Source organism: Eleutherodactylus coqui, chromosome 4 (assembly GCF_035609145.1).
Source record: "Eleutherodactylus coqui strain aEleCoq1 chromosome 4, aEleCoq1.hap1, whole genome shotgun sequence".
NCBI lineage: Eukaryota > Metazoa > Chordata > Amphibia > Anura > Eleutherodactylidae > Eleutherodactylus > Eleutherodactylus coqui.
In genome coordinates, this window is record NC_089840.1 from 111,431,822 (window position 1) to 111,448,362 (window position 16,541).

Below are 16,541 nucleotides of genomic sequence, written 5' to 3' on the forward strand. Positions count from 1 at the left end.
CTGTACAGCATTGTGGACTATCGGCCCGCCCCTTTTATGGGGGGGGGGGTCGCTGCCTAGCCATGCCAACCCTCTGCAGTGTGTGCCTGCTTTTCCTGTGGCAGACGCACTTATAAATAGACATGAGGGTGGCGTGGCATGAGGGCAGCTGAAGGCTGGGCAGGGACAGTTTGGTGTGCGCTGTGGACACTGGTTCGTGATGGGGGGGGGAGGGGGGGGGGGATTTGGCAGCATGTAACCCAGGAGAAGTGGCAGCGGAGTGTCATGCAGGCAGTGATTGTGCTTTGTTGGAGGTAGTGTGGTGCTTAGCTAAGGTATGCCATGCTAATGAGGGCTTTTCAGAAGTAAAAGTTGTTGGGAGGGGGGGGGGCACCCACTCTTGCCGCTATTGTGGCTTAATATTGGGACCTGTGAACTTGAGATGCAGCCCAACATGTAGCCCCTCGCCTGCCCTATCCGTTGCTGTGTCGTTCCCATCACTTTCTTGAATTGCCCAGATTTTCACACATGAAAACCTTAGCGAGCATCGGCGAAATACAAAAATGCTCGGGTCGCCCATTGACTTCAATGGGGTTCGTTACTCGAAACGAACCCTTGAGCATCGCGAAAAGTTCGTCCCGAGTAACGAGCACCCGAGCATTTTGGTGCTCACTCATCTCTAGTAATAAAGGGTTAAAAAAAAATCCCTTTTTCTATATTTATTTAAAAAAAAAACAAAAAAAAAACACATATTTGGTATCGCTAAACCCATGAAGGTCCAAACTATCAAAGTGATGAGTTATTTACGCCGTATGGTAAACCTCATCAGAATTTCAGCTTTTTTTGGTCACCCCGTCTCCAAGAGATAAAATGTAATTAAAAAGTAATCAAAAAGTCACATGTACTCCAAAATGGTACCAATAGAAACTACAGGACATCCTGCAAAAAAAATGAGCCCTCGCACAACTGTGTCCACAGAGGAGTAAAAGTTATGGCTGTCAGAAGATGGCGGCAGGAAATAAAATGATATTTTACAAAGAAATTTTATTTTTTAACAGTACAGCAAAAAAACAAACAATAAATGTAGCATTGTAGTAATCCTAGTGTATCATAGAGTGAAGTTATGTCATCTGTGCTGCAGAGTGTACTGTACAAACAAGACTCCTGTATTAGTGTATCTTGACGCCACCGGAAATAGTGGTAGAGTCAAGATACAGGAGCTTTGATAGTGCGGTGACGCCCCTTTTTCTGATTGGCTGCATGCCATTCTGCCTTTGTTCAGCCTCACAGGTCCTGCTTCAGGGCCCACTCTGACTATAGCCGGCGTGCCAGCAGCGCTCAAGGTGGCCTGAAGCTGATGCCCTCCGCTGCCTTGGGGCCGCTGTCACTCTCCCTGGCGCCCCTTAGTAATGCTTCCTCCTGCAGGTGCTGGACACACTGCTGAGACCTCCTGCTACTGGCCCCAGTGTAACAGTAGGCACACCGGTGGCCGCACTGCTGAGACCTCCTACCCGTTGCCCCGCTGTAAGAGTAGGCACCGGCGCCCTGCCAGCAGCGCTGAAGTTCAGCGCCTACACTCACACCGACACAAGAAGCAGGACTTGTCTGAACAAAACCATGAATGCCGTGCAGCCAATCACAACATAGGGGGCGTGACCGCACTGCCAAACCCCTTGTATCTGGACACCACCTCCACTTCAGGTGGCGTCCAGATACACTTATACCCAAGAATCCTCCCCCTCCAAAAAAAGGTGGTGGAATTACCCTTTTTTTCACATTTTGCTCCACGTAGAATTTCCTAAAAGTTTTTCAGTACATTACATAGCACTATTGAAAAATACAACTCGCCCCGCAAAAAACAAGCCCTCAGACGTCCCCGCTGATGGATACATGACAGTTAGGAATTTTTAAAACTGGGAAGGAAAAAACTAAATTAAAAAGGACCAGTCCATAAGGGGTTAAGGAGTAGTGACACTAATATACAGTAATTTCAATGGGCCCTTTGCAGACAACCATGGCTGACGTGGCTCCTGGTGAAGGGGAGTTTGCCACCCCATGACAGGTAGGTGGCCCTCGCGGTGTGACATACAAGGTAAGTGCATACTAACCTAGATGACATGCAATAAGTTATTTAGGAATCAGTCCTTGAGGAATGTGTGTGTTCCCCATTGCGAGCACCCCTCCCCCAGTGTACCCCTATACACAGCGCTGCCACCTGTAGACCGCTATTACATAGTCTCCCCCAATGTTCTAGCCAGGCGCCTATATGCCTTCCGTATTGCGATCCTGCAGGCGGCGCTGTGTAACTCACCTGAGCAGTTCCCAGCACAGAGCGGACAGCAGGGCAGCGACACGTCACCCGCGCTCTGCCCCGCATCCCGCCGCACACCTCTATACAGCCAGCCTCGCACCTACACTTACTGGCACGCTTCCGGGTTCTGAAGCTGACGTCTGCGGTCCAAGCCTCGCACCTACATTCACTAGCACGTTTCCGGGTACTGGAGCTGACGTCTGCGTTCCAAGCCTCGTACTACACTGCCTAGCACGCTTCCGGGTACTGGAGCTGACCACTTTTTCCACGCCTCGTTCTCAGAAAATTTGCATATTTAAGGCTATACGCTGTGACCAAGACTGCTTCACATATACTAACAGCGCTTTTACTAAGCGGCGTCCGGACTGATAGGCTACAGCACAGACTTGCATCTGTTTGTCAGACGTAACATGGTTACATAACTACAACAACCCGAACCTACACCCGTTAAACGCCCCTCCCACATCTCTCGGGACATGCGCACAGGCTACTTCCGGGCGTGGCGCCCCCATGTGACCGGTACAGTGGTGGACGAACAGGGTGAAGAGGTTCCCCTGAGAGACCCTGGTAGCAGGTGAGGGTTGTTACCATGACGACGGGCGCCCTTGTCAGCGCTGTGTGCGGGTATAGCAGTTGACGTTGGTTGTTTCCCCTCTCTTACACAGCGCCCCTGTGCGGGGAGAGAGGAGACATGCAGAGCGTTATCAACACGGTGAAGGGGAAGGCGCTGGAAGTGGCGGAGTACCTGACTCCTGTGCTGAAGGTATGTCCACCACCATAGCATGGCACCAGTGGGGGGGCGCTCTCTGGGGTGGGCACACTTGTGGGAAGCCGTTCAGAGCAGAGAATCATTGCCCTGCGCGCCGCCAGCTGGTAGAAGTTGCCCGCTGACTAGCAAATAAAGCTGGTATTACCGTCCAAACCGCGGCCCTTCCACAATGACATTGCGGGAAAAGTGAGCTGAAAACGGAGCGACTAGTTAGCTCTCGCCCGTCACCCGGGTGGTGGCCATGTTTACACGGGAAAACTATCGCTTTAGACCGCCGCTTCTGGTTTGACGGAGTTAGTGCCGTCACCGCTAGCTCGTTCGCTCTCCTGCAGCCTGTTTATACGGCAGATACATCATTGGCGCGCTCAGCCGAGCATTGGTCAGCCGTTCCCATTCGCCGTGTCAGTGGCTGGGCGGGCGCTGTTTCACCGTAAGCGAACGAGCCAACGATGGCCTTTATCCGTGCAAAACTTGAACGATGAATGAGAAGCGAAGGTTTTTTGTTTGGCGTGCGTTTAGACCATATGTTTCGCTGCATCGGTTAATTTCGGAGGATACGGCGCCCCCCTACTTACAAAGTCTTCTCGCTATCAGCACCCCCCGGCATCCTATAGGGAGCGCTGTACCTTCTGAAATAGGCTGTGGATACGCTGCTGGTTTCAAGTCAAAGTACAATTTTTTTAATTTTTTTTTTTTTTTAAACTGGACTTTTTTATCTTAAATCTTATGTTTTTTTTATTCCCTGAAGAGGACATGAAGATGCAACTGTGAGATCACTAGGATAGTACACTGCATTACTTCTGTACTGCATTGTACTAAGCCTATGACAGCAGCCTATTAGACTCTACAGGAGGCGGGGTCTAATAGGCTGTTACATGGTAAACTCAGAGGCTTTTGACAGGCTTCCCGGCTGCCATGGGAACCCATTGATACTTTGCGGGGTGCCGATGGGTGACAGAAAGAGCCCCCTCCGCCTGTCATCTGCATACATGTTGCTATTGATTGTGGGGGTTAAACTGCCAGGATCTGAGGTTTCTCCGCTACTGGCTGTTAGAGCAGGAGCCTGGCTGTCAGTCAGCTAAGCCACCGCCTAAAAAAGATGCATGGTTCTGTCATGGTGCAACATTCCAAAGACTTATGTAGAGAGGAGAAGAAGGTACCCTGGACCAAGTCCTTGGTATCTGCTGGCAGCCAGGCATAACAGCCCATCCCTTACCTGCAGCATCGTCTAGCAAAGGTGAACAACTTCTCGTCGGAGGGCCACACGGCCATACAGAACCACTTCCCAGGGCCGCAAGGGTATTAGCATCTGAGATGTTTATGGTCTAACCTAAATATATGCCATAATAAGTCAAAGTACAGCAAGTTCCACTTCCAGGACTCCCGCCTATTCAGAGAATGGGTGTTGCCTTTTCCCCCAATCTGCACTCAAAAGAGGAGACAATGCATGAGCCACCTCTCTCCTTTGTAGATGATGGATGTCGAGGTAACGGCCTGGCATTTCATAAGTCCTATAAACTGTATTGGAGAGAGCTGCCTGTATATATGATGCCTCTAACATATATTCATTTCTGGAGAGACAAATGGGTCAATAGGCTTTATTCTCCTAATATATAGGGGACCCAGACATGGCTACACAGTGCACCCTTAGTACTTGTCCTAATATATAGGTAACCCAGACATGGCTATACAGGGCACCCTTAGTACTTGTCCTAATATATAGGGGACCCAGACATGGCTACACAGGGCACCCTTAGTACTTGTCCTAATATATAGGGGACCCAGACATGGCTACACAGGGCACCCTTAGTACTTGTCCTAATATATAGATGGCCCAGGCATGGCTACACAGGGCACCCTTAGTACTTGTCCTAATATATAGGTAACCCAGACATGGCTACACAGGGCACCCTTAGTACTTGTCCTAATATATAGGGGACCCAGACATGGCTACACAGGGCACCCTTAGTACTTGTCCTAATATATAGATGGCCCAGACATGACTACACAGGGCACCCTTAGTACTTGTCCTAATATATAGGGGACCCAGACATGGCTACACAGGGCACCCTTAGTACTTGTCCTAATATATAGATGGCCCAGACATGACTACACAGGGCACCCTTAGTACTTGTCCTAATATATAGTGACCTAGACATGGCTACACAGTGCACGCTTAGAACTTGTTCTAATATATAGGGGACCCAGACATGGCTACACAGTGCAGCCTTAGTACTTGTCCTAATATATAGGGGACCCAGACATGGCTACACAGTGCAGCCTTAGTACTTGTCCTAATATATAGATGGCCCAGGCATGGCTACACAGGGCACCCCTAGTACTTGTCCTAATATATAGGGGACCCAGACATGGCGACAGTGCACCATTAGTACTTGTCCTAATATATAGGGGACCCAGACATGCCTACACAGGGCACCATTAGTACTTATCCTAATAATATATAGGGGACCCAGACATGGCTACACAGGGCACCCTTAGTACTTGTCCTAATATATAGATGGCCCAGACATGACTACACAGGGCACCCTTAGTACTTGTCCTAATATATAGATGGCCCAGGCATGGCTACACAGGGCACCCTTAGTACTTGTCCTAATATATAGGTAACCCAGACATGGCTACACAGGGCACCCTTAGTACTTGTCCTAATATATAGGGGACCCAGACATGGCTACACAGGGCACCCTTAGTACTTGTCCTAATATATAGATGGCCCAGACATGACTACACAGGGCACCCTTAGTACTTGTCCTAATATATAGGGGACCCAGACATGGCTACACAGGGCACCCTTAGTACTTGTCCTAATATATAGATGGCCCAGACATGGCTACACAGGGCACCCTTAGTACTTGTCCTAATATATAGTGACCTAGACATGGCTACACAGTGCACGCTTAGAACTTGTTCTAATATATAGGGGACCCAGACATGGCTACACAGTGCAGCCTTAGTACTTGTCCTAATATATAGGGGACCCAGACATGGCTACACAGTGCAGCCTTAGTACTTGTCCTAATATATAGATGGCCCAGGCATGGCTACACAGGGCACCCCTAGTACTTGTCCTAATATATAGGGGACCCAGACATGGCGACAGTGCACCATTAGTACTTGTCCTAATATATAGGGGACCCAGACATGCCTACACAGGGCACCATTAGTACTTATCCTAATAATATATAGGGGACCCAGACATGGCTACACAGTGCACCCCTAGTACTTGTCCTAATATATAGGGGACCCAGACATGACTACACAGGGCACCCTTAGTACTTGTCCTAATATATAGGGGCCCAGACATGACTACACAGGGCACCCTTAGTACTTGTCCTAATATATAGGGGACCCAGACATGCCTACACAGGGCACCATTAGTACTTATCCTAATAATATATAGGGGACCCAGACATGACTACACAGGGCACCCTTAGTACTTATCCTAATATATAGGAACCCAGACATGGCTACACAGTGCACCCTTAGTACTTGTCCTAATATATAGGGGACCCAGACATGACTACACAGTGCACTCTTAGTACTTGTCGTAATATGTAGGGGACCCAGACATGACTACACAGTGCACCCTTAGTACTTGTCGTAATATGTAGGGGACCCAGACATGACTACACAGGGCACCCTTAGTACTTGTCGTAATATGTAGGGGACCCAGACATGACTACACAGGGCACCCTTAGTACTTGACCTAATATATAGGGGACCCAGACATGGCTACACAGTGCACCCCTAGTACGTGTCCTAATATATAGGGGACCCAGACATGACTACACAGGGCACCCTCAGTACTTGTCCTAACATATAAGGGACCCAGGCATGGCTACACAGGGCACCATTAGTACTTGTCCTAATATATAGGGGACCCAGCCATGGCTACACAGTGCACCCCTAGTACGTGTCCTAATATATAGGGGACCCAGACATGACTACACAATGCACCCTTAGTACTTGTCCTAATATATAGGAGACCTAGATATGGCTACAAGCTTTTCCTGTTGCCCTGCTATGTACTACTCCTCTTCACCCAGACATAGTATCTACATGTGAGCAGCCACACAGATATTTCTGCGGCCGCACAGAATGACCGCTGTTATAAGGGTTGGAAATGTCTTCATGAAAATGTTAACCCCTGTTCACAATCTTCGTTTTGGTCGAGATATCTGCACATATTATATTTTTTTCTCTCACTTTCTGTTTTGTGTCTGTCTTCAGGCCTGGACTGTGCTGTAGGTTTTTGTTCTACTTTCTTTCCTTTGGTGCCGACTCTCTGGTGCTAAGGAGCCAATAGTCCTAGAAAGTTGTCACTAACATCTAACTTTCTTTAGTTGTTTTCATAGGATGTGAAAATCTTGTTTCTTGGCTCCTAAATCCAATCAGGCTTCAGCAGTTTTTCTTCCATGGACGATGAGGCCTTCTGTTGCCTGAGTGCTCACATGCAGTTATAAGCACATGACCAACCGTCTGCGTCTTCTGGGACCAAGAAGTGGGAATAAGGGCTTCCATGCTGCATTAAGGAGAGTTGAGGAGTTGAAAGCCAGACACAGGACTAGTTCTCGATATTCATGAGCTGCAGCTAGCCCTGCCCTCCCTACCCTCCAGTCACTGATGGCTATGTCTCCATGCATAGTAATAAACAGCAGTCAATCAGTTGCTGGATGGCAGAGACTAGCCTGCAACTCATGAATATCGAGGACTACTTCCTGTAGTCCTCTGCATAAGCTTACTGCTAATAAAATGTGATTTTCTCCCAAACTACTGCATAGATATATGCAACACTGTAATTAGCGTATCTGTCGCGACCTTGTACTACTCTGGCAGGGCTGTGAAAAGATGGGGACCGGTTCCCTTTAAGCTGTTTTTAGAATAAATGATACCATAAGACAGTTTAGATTAAAGTGACCCTCCAGTCCTGGGCAAATAAAGATGGCTGCCCCTTCTCCGATTACCTGATGCACATTGCATTAGTATCTTTAGAGTATTCGGCTGCTTTTGCTCAAGGGGTATCATAGTCTTATTAATCAGGTATGCCTAATTATTATTCAATGCATCGGAGAAGAAAACCATGAGAAATGCCAAGTAATGTTTCCAAGCTCTTCTGTTTTATTGTTCTAATGCAAGAGGTTATATAGTGTAACATCCCCCACAAAGTCAACAATTCTACAGCATATGAGATACTTCTCACTAGTAAAACATTACAAAGGTTAATTATGATAAAGCTGCATGCTCAGCACTACAGTGCTTGTCTTTTGCACACCTAGTTCTTGTTCTGCACGTAGCACAAATATTATGCACCTAACACTACTGCGTAAAACATAATCCAATACTTTCAACATTTTCGCCCTTCACCTGTCAGTATTAAGGAAACTTTCCCTTGTAGGTGTGTATGCATTTTCATAAAGCCGTGGTTTGGGGTGTGCAACCCTGCTTACCGTCTTAGCTCATTTTCTACCTTAACAACTGCACATACATCTTTTAACAGCGGCTGTTAAGGGACTTTAATCTGCAACGCCATCATTTGACGGCGCTGCATTAGAAGCCCAGAGTGAGTATTTGGCTGTTGGATGACAGCCGGGCACTTGCTGTAACATCGGGGACTGGAGAAACTTCGGATCCACGTTGTTTAACCCCCACAATGTGATCACAGGGCCCTGATGGGTTGCTGTGGCACCCAGAGGCTTGAATATAGCCTCTGGGTCTGTCAGCTACGGTGGCCCATGGCCTCATGTCCACAGGTGGATCGGATTCCGCACGAGAGAGCCTGCAGCAGGATCCGACCCTGCCCACGGCCATTGATCTTTTTAAACATTTTTTTTTTTTTTTTTTTTTTAAATCTCCAGCTTTCCCGCGTCAGCTGCGGGTGTGTCACGGATCTAACGGCTTCCACTGACTTCAATGAAAGCCGTCTGTGCGGGATCCGCAGAAAAAGGAGCATGCTGTAATTTGTTTTCCGGACCGAAAGGTCCACAAATCAAATCCACATGTTTTAATGTATTTGTGACATCATGCATCCCTATCTGCGGCCTGCTTTGCGGAGCTTCCATGTGGGTGACCTGCGTGGATTCTGCAAACTGGATCCGCCTGTGGACACGACGCCTACGAATCTCAGCCTCTTCTTCTTTTTTTTTCTTTTTTTTTTTTTTATTGGTGTAATCCCACTGCAGAATTAATTTAACATATTATTTATACTGCATGGCGAATGCTGTAAAAAATTTAAAAAAAAGCAGCAAAAATGAAGATTTTGTTTATCTGCTAGAAAAAAAAAATGGAATAAAAAGCAATCAAATAGTTGTATATGTTCCCAAAAATCGCATAAATGAAGACTAGAGTTCATCCCACTAGAGCTCAGTTGCTGGAAAAATAAAAATGCTATGGCTCTTGGAATGCGGCGACCCAGAAGCCGATCTTAAAAATAAATAAATAACAACTGTTTTGTGTACACGAATGGCAAAGCATAAAAAAACGGTATAAAATTGGTGTTGTCGGAATCGTGCTGACGCAGAGAATGATGTTGCCACATTATATATTTTGCACATTGAACGCTGTAAAAATGAAATCCAAAAAAATGGCAATTTTTTTTTCCTCCCAATTTCTCTAAAAATTAAATTAATAAAAATGACTCAATACTTTATATGTATTCAAAAAGGATGTCATTAAAATATACAACTTGTCCCGCAGAAAACAAGCCTTCATATGGCTATGTTGATGGAAAAATTAAAAAGTTATGGCTCCTGGAATACGACGATGCAAAAACTGAGAATTTGGTTGGTCGTTAAGGCGCAAACTGCTTCGGCACTGAAAGGTTAAGGAGTATTGGAAGGCAGCAAAAGGTCTGTTTCACACGGGCTACAAAACCACACGATTTTGTAGCGATGCGACATTGCTACAAAAAGCACATATGTGAAGTCTATGCTTTTGCGGCAACTGGGCTGTTGCGGGGGGGAGACCATGGGGATTTCAAGGTGCTCATCACGGGTGGCTCTGCGATTTTTTTCCCCCCCCCCCCATCAATGGTGGAAAAACACAGCAGCCAACCCAGTCGCACACATGGGAAAAATTACGCAGTCAAATGGTAGTTGTCACGGTGACGCCAGTACCTTTTGGGGGATGAACTCCAGTTGATGGTGATCAAATAATGGAGAGCAGTTCACAAAGCTTTCTGATAAACCGAAGGTACAGAGTTTACTCAGCACTTTGTATACACAAGTTTGACAAGTACAGTTCACAGCAGTGCAGTCTTGAATCAACATTGCTCCGAACACCCGATTAGCACAAGATTTCGCTTCCACGCTCTCTCTCTCTTCGCTTAGTGTTTCTCCAGAACAATTCCCATCAGTCCTAGTTGTCTGAAGGTTGTCTTCCCAGAGATTACATTAGCAGGTAATGGAGTAACTGTGGTAGGGCCGCTTTCACTTCCCTGGCTTTTCATTTAACAGTGGCTCATACAACTCACTGTTGTATAGACCGCTTCCAGCTCTGTTTTTTCTCCACACTGTGCTCACTTCTGTAGTTTCTCTAGCATCATTACTTCCGCGACCTTGCTGCACACCTTCTTTGCTCGTACACCTTCCAACGACTTGTCATGACAGGGGTTGTTGCTCTCATCCCACCAAGACTAAAGTAGGCCTACAGCTCGGTGTAGGCAGAAGCAAGGCGAGCGCCAGCCTCCCGTTAACACGTCCGCCTCCACTGACTACATCCCTGCTCTCTCTACTCTCGCCACTAGACTGCACCTCCTAACGCGTCCTAAAATCCCACGATACACGTTAAGCAAGACGGGACTGTCACTACACAGCTTGTTAGCACTACACAGATACACGCTAAAGACAGTTTACATGGAACAGACATAATGTCACCCTAAAGACACCCCAACTTCGGGCCACTACACTTTCCAATGGGTTCTTTCACAGGAGAGATGTTTTGCAGCCTGAAAGAACCCATTGGACACCATGAGCGTCATATACATGTGTTTTGTACAATGTTTCTGGGTTTTTTTTGGTTTTTTTTTATTTTAGCCCGTTTGAAAGAGGCCTAAAGCTATTCTACACAGTAAATAAGTAGCAAGGCGCAATATTTATATCTGAAATATTGCTTAGAAGATTCCTATGAGTCATCCCCCAACGGGTTTAAACCAATTGGCAGGATGAAATGCTGAGAAGGTATCGCTCCACCGAGGCTCTTGTGTCTCCATGTTCAGTTAGCCATTTGTCTTTCCTTTCTGCAATTACTTGAACACCAGCTTTAATTTGCATGTTGACTGTTATCTACATAGTGGCAGCATGTGGGGTCTATTATCTGACACCTCCTTGTCCTGCTGTGAGATGATGAAGGACCAGAGTATGTTGATTAGTAACCACAATGATCTGGGATTGATGAAGGTGGCTGGTGTGCAGAGCCCTGTCACCATGTTAGGGAGCCACTTACTTATATGCTTCACATCCACATATAAAGACTATTGGATAAGGCTGCTGGAGATCCATTAAGAATTCTTGCCACCCAAAGTGTAAACATGGCAAACTTTGTTTTCCCTCCAATCAGTGGCGTTAACCCGTTTAAACAAGATGGTGATATCTAGCATTTAGGTAGGGTCATCGCATGTCTATCCCGCTTCTGTCTGTCCTCTCGTTATGCCCCTTGGCGCGATGCCCTTTCCCTAATATCTACACATGAATGGTTATTTATTGGTGGGTGACAGGACATCTGGATAGGAGAATGAAGGGGGTGTTGCTATGCTCAGCCCTTTGGTTTGGAAGCGAGGGGTTGAGTACTGACCAGGGGTTCTGTAACCCTGCAATGTAGATGCCTTATCTCAACTATTATCTGTAACTTTACTAAAGTCAGGTGCATCCTTAACTAATGGATAGAATTCCCCTTGATTCAGAGATATGACATAGTTTAAGAGGCCATGGGGCTATGCGTACGTATCTAACAATTTCTGGAGTTTTTGATCTGTCTGAAATCCATCAACAATAACTTTCTGGTGTTTCACAAATTTATTGTCCCAATCATCTTTTAACACGTAATTGAGTCCTTTGATATTGGGAACTATGGAGAACAATAAAAACAGATTTATGAACGCTGTTCAGGGTCAGGGGTCAACCCTTTCTTGCAATGACTGGCGTGTATCCTGGTGTTTTTTCTTTCCAGTTTGACTGAAGTAATGGTTGTGAGCTGTATCTGGTACGGTCCATCAAATCTAGGCTCCAGGCTCTTTCACATGTGCCTTTTGAGGACCACCAAGTCTCCTGTTTGTAGTTTGTGACCCCTCTTGTGAGTCTGGATTTGTAATTGAAGAGAACCTATACCTGAGTGGCTGTCAACTGCTTGTGTAGGCCCTTAACAGAGGATGTGAGGTCTCCATGCTGGGCCTACAACTACTGAAGAACTTATCGGCCTGTTACAGGGATTCTACCAAACAAAACTTTATACAGGGATAGCTTGGTCTTTTTCTTGGATGTGGTTTGCACTGAATAGAGAGCTAAGAGAAGACCTTCTGGCCATGGTTTTCCTATCTTTTATATTGCTTTTTGTATTTTAACTTCAGAGTGACATTGAATCTCTACCCTGCCACTACTCCTTGGGGAGGTTTGGAATGCCTGAGTGACCCCTGTAGGATCTCCTGAAGTATGTGACCAGTGAAATGTTTACCTCTATCACTTTCTATGACCCCTGGTGCACCCTATTTACAGATCACGTCATTCAACAGTTTTCTTATAAGTGGTTTTGGCATTGGCATTTTTCACAGGCCACGCCGCTGGCCACCCTGAAAAGAGGTCCAACACATTCTCCTATACACCTACCTGAGGAAGTTGGGATAGTTGTGTGTAGTCTATCTGTAGTCGCTGAAACGGGTAGTCTGGCCTTGGAGTGACAGCGAGGAGGTACTTTGGCAACTTTGCCTGAGTTTAACGGGTGCAAGCTATGCATCCCCGCTCAAACCTGATCTCGGCGTTATTGAACCCTGGGCAATCCAAGCAGGAGACGTTACTCCACACATTACCTCCTTTGACTAATGCGTTGGTCCATGGTTCAAATGTGACATCACAGAGTAGAGAATTTGGGGAAGGCACAGGTGTTTACCTTTTCTCCAGACTCCCTTCTCATCTGATTCCGCACCCTCCCCATGCCACTCCTCCTATTCACCTGCTTGGGGCTTGTTACTGTAAAAGGGACAACAAAGATAGCCACACCTGACTCTGTTGCAACCATATGGATAGTTTGGCTGCCACATCCACCCTTCGATTTCCTAGGGCCTACGGAGTAGTTTCCTTGCTATGAGCCTGGGCCTTGATAACGGCTACCTGTTTGGGAAGAGCTAAACCGGATACAACAAGGATATTCCCTCTGCATTTCTGATTGGCTTACCTGGTGATCCAACAAAATGTCATCTATGAGATATTGGGGCGACATTGTGTGCGATTCCGAAAGCGTACCTTAAATCGCTGTGGGGGTTAAGTCTTACCTTCAACCCGCTTACAGGCTTCTTTCTTTACATGGTGATCTGCTGTCCAGCCTCCACATTCACTCTTGAATTTCCTTCATTTCTCTACATTGAGACAACCAGTTTTGGCACACCAGTCACTTTTTGCCCATGACCTCCTGCGTTCATGTCTCTCGGTCTTTATTTTATATGTTTATACTTGTAATTTTTTTTTTACTATTGGAAACCCCCTTTTGTTTTCCTGCCAAGATCTAGTAACAGACTCCGTTATTTTCACATATCTCAGACTTTCAGATCTTTTTGTTTCCTAAAGTTTATTAGCATTTAAAAAAAAACAACAAAGTAATAATTGTGGACAAAAAAAAACGTATTTCTGTTTGTCTTGCATACAAAGCTATTATAATGAGCTGAATTCATAGGATCGGGTCGCAGGAGCGCTCCAGTACCGCCTCTGTGAAAAAATAAATCCATGTATTGCTGCAGTCAGGGCCCATCCATGCCGCCACTTTCATGTACGCTTCACGTATGCGAAAAACATACGTGTAAATACGCATGAATTTTAAACACACGTTTACATTTTTAAAATCGTTAGTATAAGTTTTGATCCCTCGTGATCTGTTTTTATAAGAAATTGTTTTTCACTATAAACCTTTTTTTTTTTCTAATAAAGTTGTGTAGCTCAAACTAGCGCATATTCATTGCGTATAATACGCGCTTAAAAAAAGAATGCAGCATGTTCTATTTTACCATGTATTACGCGCGATAGAGCCCTATTGTCCTCTATGGGTGCGTATAAGACCAATGTACATACGCAAATACACTGCATACATGCAGCGTTTTATACGCATGTCGCTAGGAAACACAGCAAGGAAAGAAACAAAACAAAGGAAGCCGGGGCAGGACAGCGTGCATGAGATACCGAAATAGAAAAATAGGCATTTTGAAGGTGTGAACGGAGCCTTCCAGATGCTCCTAGCCACAAAGAAGAGCAGTGTCTACAGAAGCATAGTGTATAACAACCGCACTACGGTACCATGAGACAACCTCACAGGTGGATGGTTTACCTTGAAATCGTGAAGGTTGGTATTTGAAATAACCACAACACGACCCAAATACATGCAGATAAACAAGTCCAGAATCGGTTAATTTGTTGTTTTTGTTCCTGGACAAAAGAAATGGCAAAAAACAGCATTTGCACTTATTGATGTACCTGAAGACTTTGTTAATTGCACTGCTAATTTATGTTTTTTTTATATATATATGCAGGAGTCCAAATTTAAGGAGACTGGTGTCATTACTCCTGAGGAGGTAAGTGGCTTCACAGCTCTAGTGGCTACTAATTTATTCTGTTTTACACGTAGGGGGAATATATGTATTAAAATGACCCTGATGTAAGAGCAGTGCACATTACCTTTTTGAAGTACATAGTCTGGCTTCTGAACCCTACACTTGACAAAAACTGCCCTTACAAGGGTGTCAAACAACTTCCTGACAGCCAAATCGAGGGGTGATTACTCCCTACTGATCCTCCTCGACCTCTGTGCAGCATTTGACACTGTTGACCACAAACTCCTCCTCAGTATGCTTCGCTCCATTGACCTAAAGGTCATTGCTCTCTCCTGGTTGTCCTCCTACCTATCTGACCGCTCTTTCAGCGTCTCCTTTGCTGGTTCTACCTCCCCCCTCTTCCCCTTGCTGTTGCGGTCCCCCATGGCTCTGTCCTCGGCCCCCTTCTTTTCTCTATCTACACAGCCCCTATTGGACAAACCATCAGGAGATTTGGCCTCCAATACCACCTGTATGCTGACGACACCCAGCTATACACCTCTTCCCGTGACATCTCTGCACCTTTACTCCAAAACATCACTAACTGTCTGTCCGCTGTCTCTAACACCATGTCCTCCCTCTACCTAAAACCAAACCTCTCTAAAACTGACTTACTGGTATTTCCACCCTCCACTAACCGACCTCATCCTGACATCTCCATCTCAGTGTGTGTCGCCACCATAACTCCTAGACAACATGCCCGCTGCTTTGGGGTCATATTCGACTCTGATCTCTCATTTACCCCCTACATCCAATCTCTGGCCCGAACATGTCAGCTGCACCTCAAGAACATCGCTAGAATACGCCCTTTTCTCACCTTGGACACGCTAAAAACGCTTATTGTTGCTCTCATCCACTCTCGGTTCGATTATTGCAACTCGCTGCTGAGTGGAGTAAGGGACTGTTCACATCCCATAAGTCAGGGCTCATTCACCCGGGCATATGTGGCCCATGCATTACACACAGTATTGAAACACCCATTGATTTCAATTGGACCAATCACACCTGTGATTTGTTTTTTTTCACATGCGTTTTACGTGTGGAAAAAAAAATGCAGCATGTCCTATTTTTTTTTTTTTTGTATTAGAGCTCTATGCGTGAGAAAAATCTGAGTGTGATATGTAAGCCACAAACACCCGTGTGAGTGAGTTCTCAAGCGTACCCTTTTTTTTTTTTTTTTTTTTTAATTATTATTATTAAAACCTCTTTTAACGATTTATTACATGTTAAGGTTTTTCTTCCTACCATCTGATGCCCTGGACTATTACATATCTGAATGTTGCTCAATTTACCTCTCAACCATAACTGGTCAGATGTAGTTCAAAAGTGCGCACTTTTGCAACCCCCTTACGTTTATTTAGTTTTTTTCTCTTTGTGGCATACAAAACCGCAGTATTCCATGCTTTCATGTCCCACAAGGTTCTATACTCAATATACACCATTTCTGTTTTACATTACAGGCAATAAGAAATGTATAGAAACGTAAAGTTGTAATTTTCCATACACAACTTATATATATAATTTTTTAAATTCTCAAATGCATAAAAAATGTTCAACTGCAAAACTTTATTAAAAAGAGACTAAAGCGAAAAACATACGTTTAAATTTTTTTTTTAGAAATGGGAAATGGACGTTGAATGTATATGCTGAACGTACATTTAAAATGTGATGTAAAGGGT

The 16,541-nt window shown here is 45.4% G+C and overlaps 2 protein-coding genes across 2 annotated transcripts in view; one reads left to right on the forward strand and one right to left on the reverse strand.

Moving 5' to 3' along the window:
* Positions 1-2,434, reverse strand: part of SLC35A5 (solute carrier family 35 member A5) — a 36,220-nt gene extending 33,786 nt beyond the window's left edge. The window contains 1 exon segment of the mRNA XM_066599994.1: positions 2,291-2,434. The gene's annotated coding sequence lies outside the window, so the exon portion shown is untranslated.
* A 219-nt stretch (positions 2,435-2,653) lies between these two features.
* ATG3 (autophagy related 3) overlaps positions 2,654-16,541 on the forward strand; it is a 34,443-nt gene continuing 20,555 nt past the window's right edge. Inside the window, exons 1-3 of the mRNA XM_066599995.1 lie at positions 2,654-2,864; positions 2,956-3,053; positions 14,803-14,844. Of these exons, the coding sequence (XP_066456092.1) occupies positions 2,982-3,053; positions 14,803-14,844 (114 nt within the window). The 5' untranslated portion in view covers positions 2,654-2,864; positions 2,956-2,981. The remainder of the gene's footprint in view (positions 2,865-2,955; positions 3,054-14,802; positions 14,845-16,541) is intronic.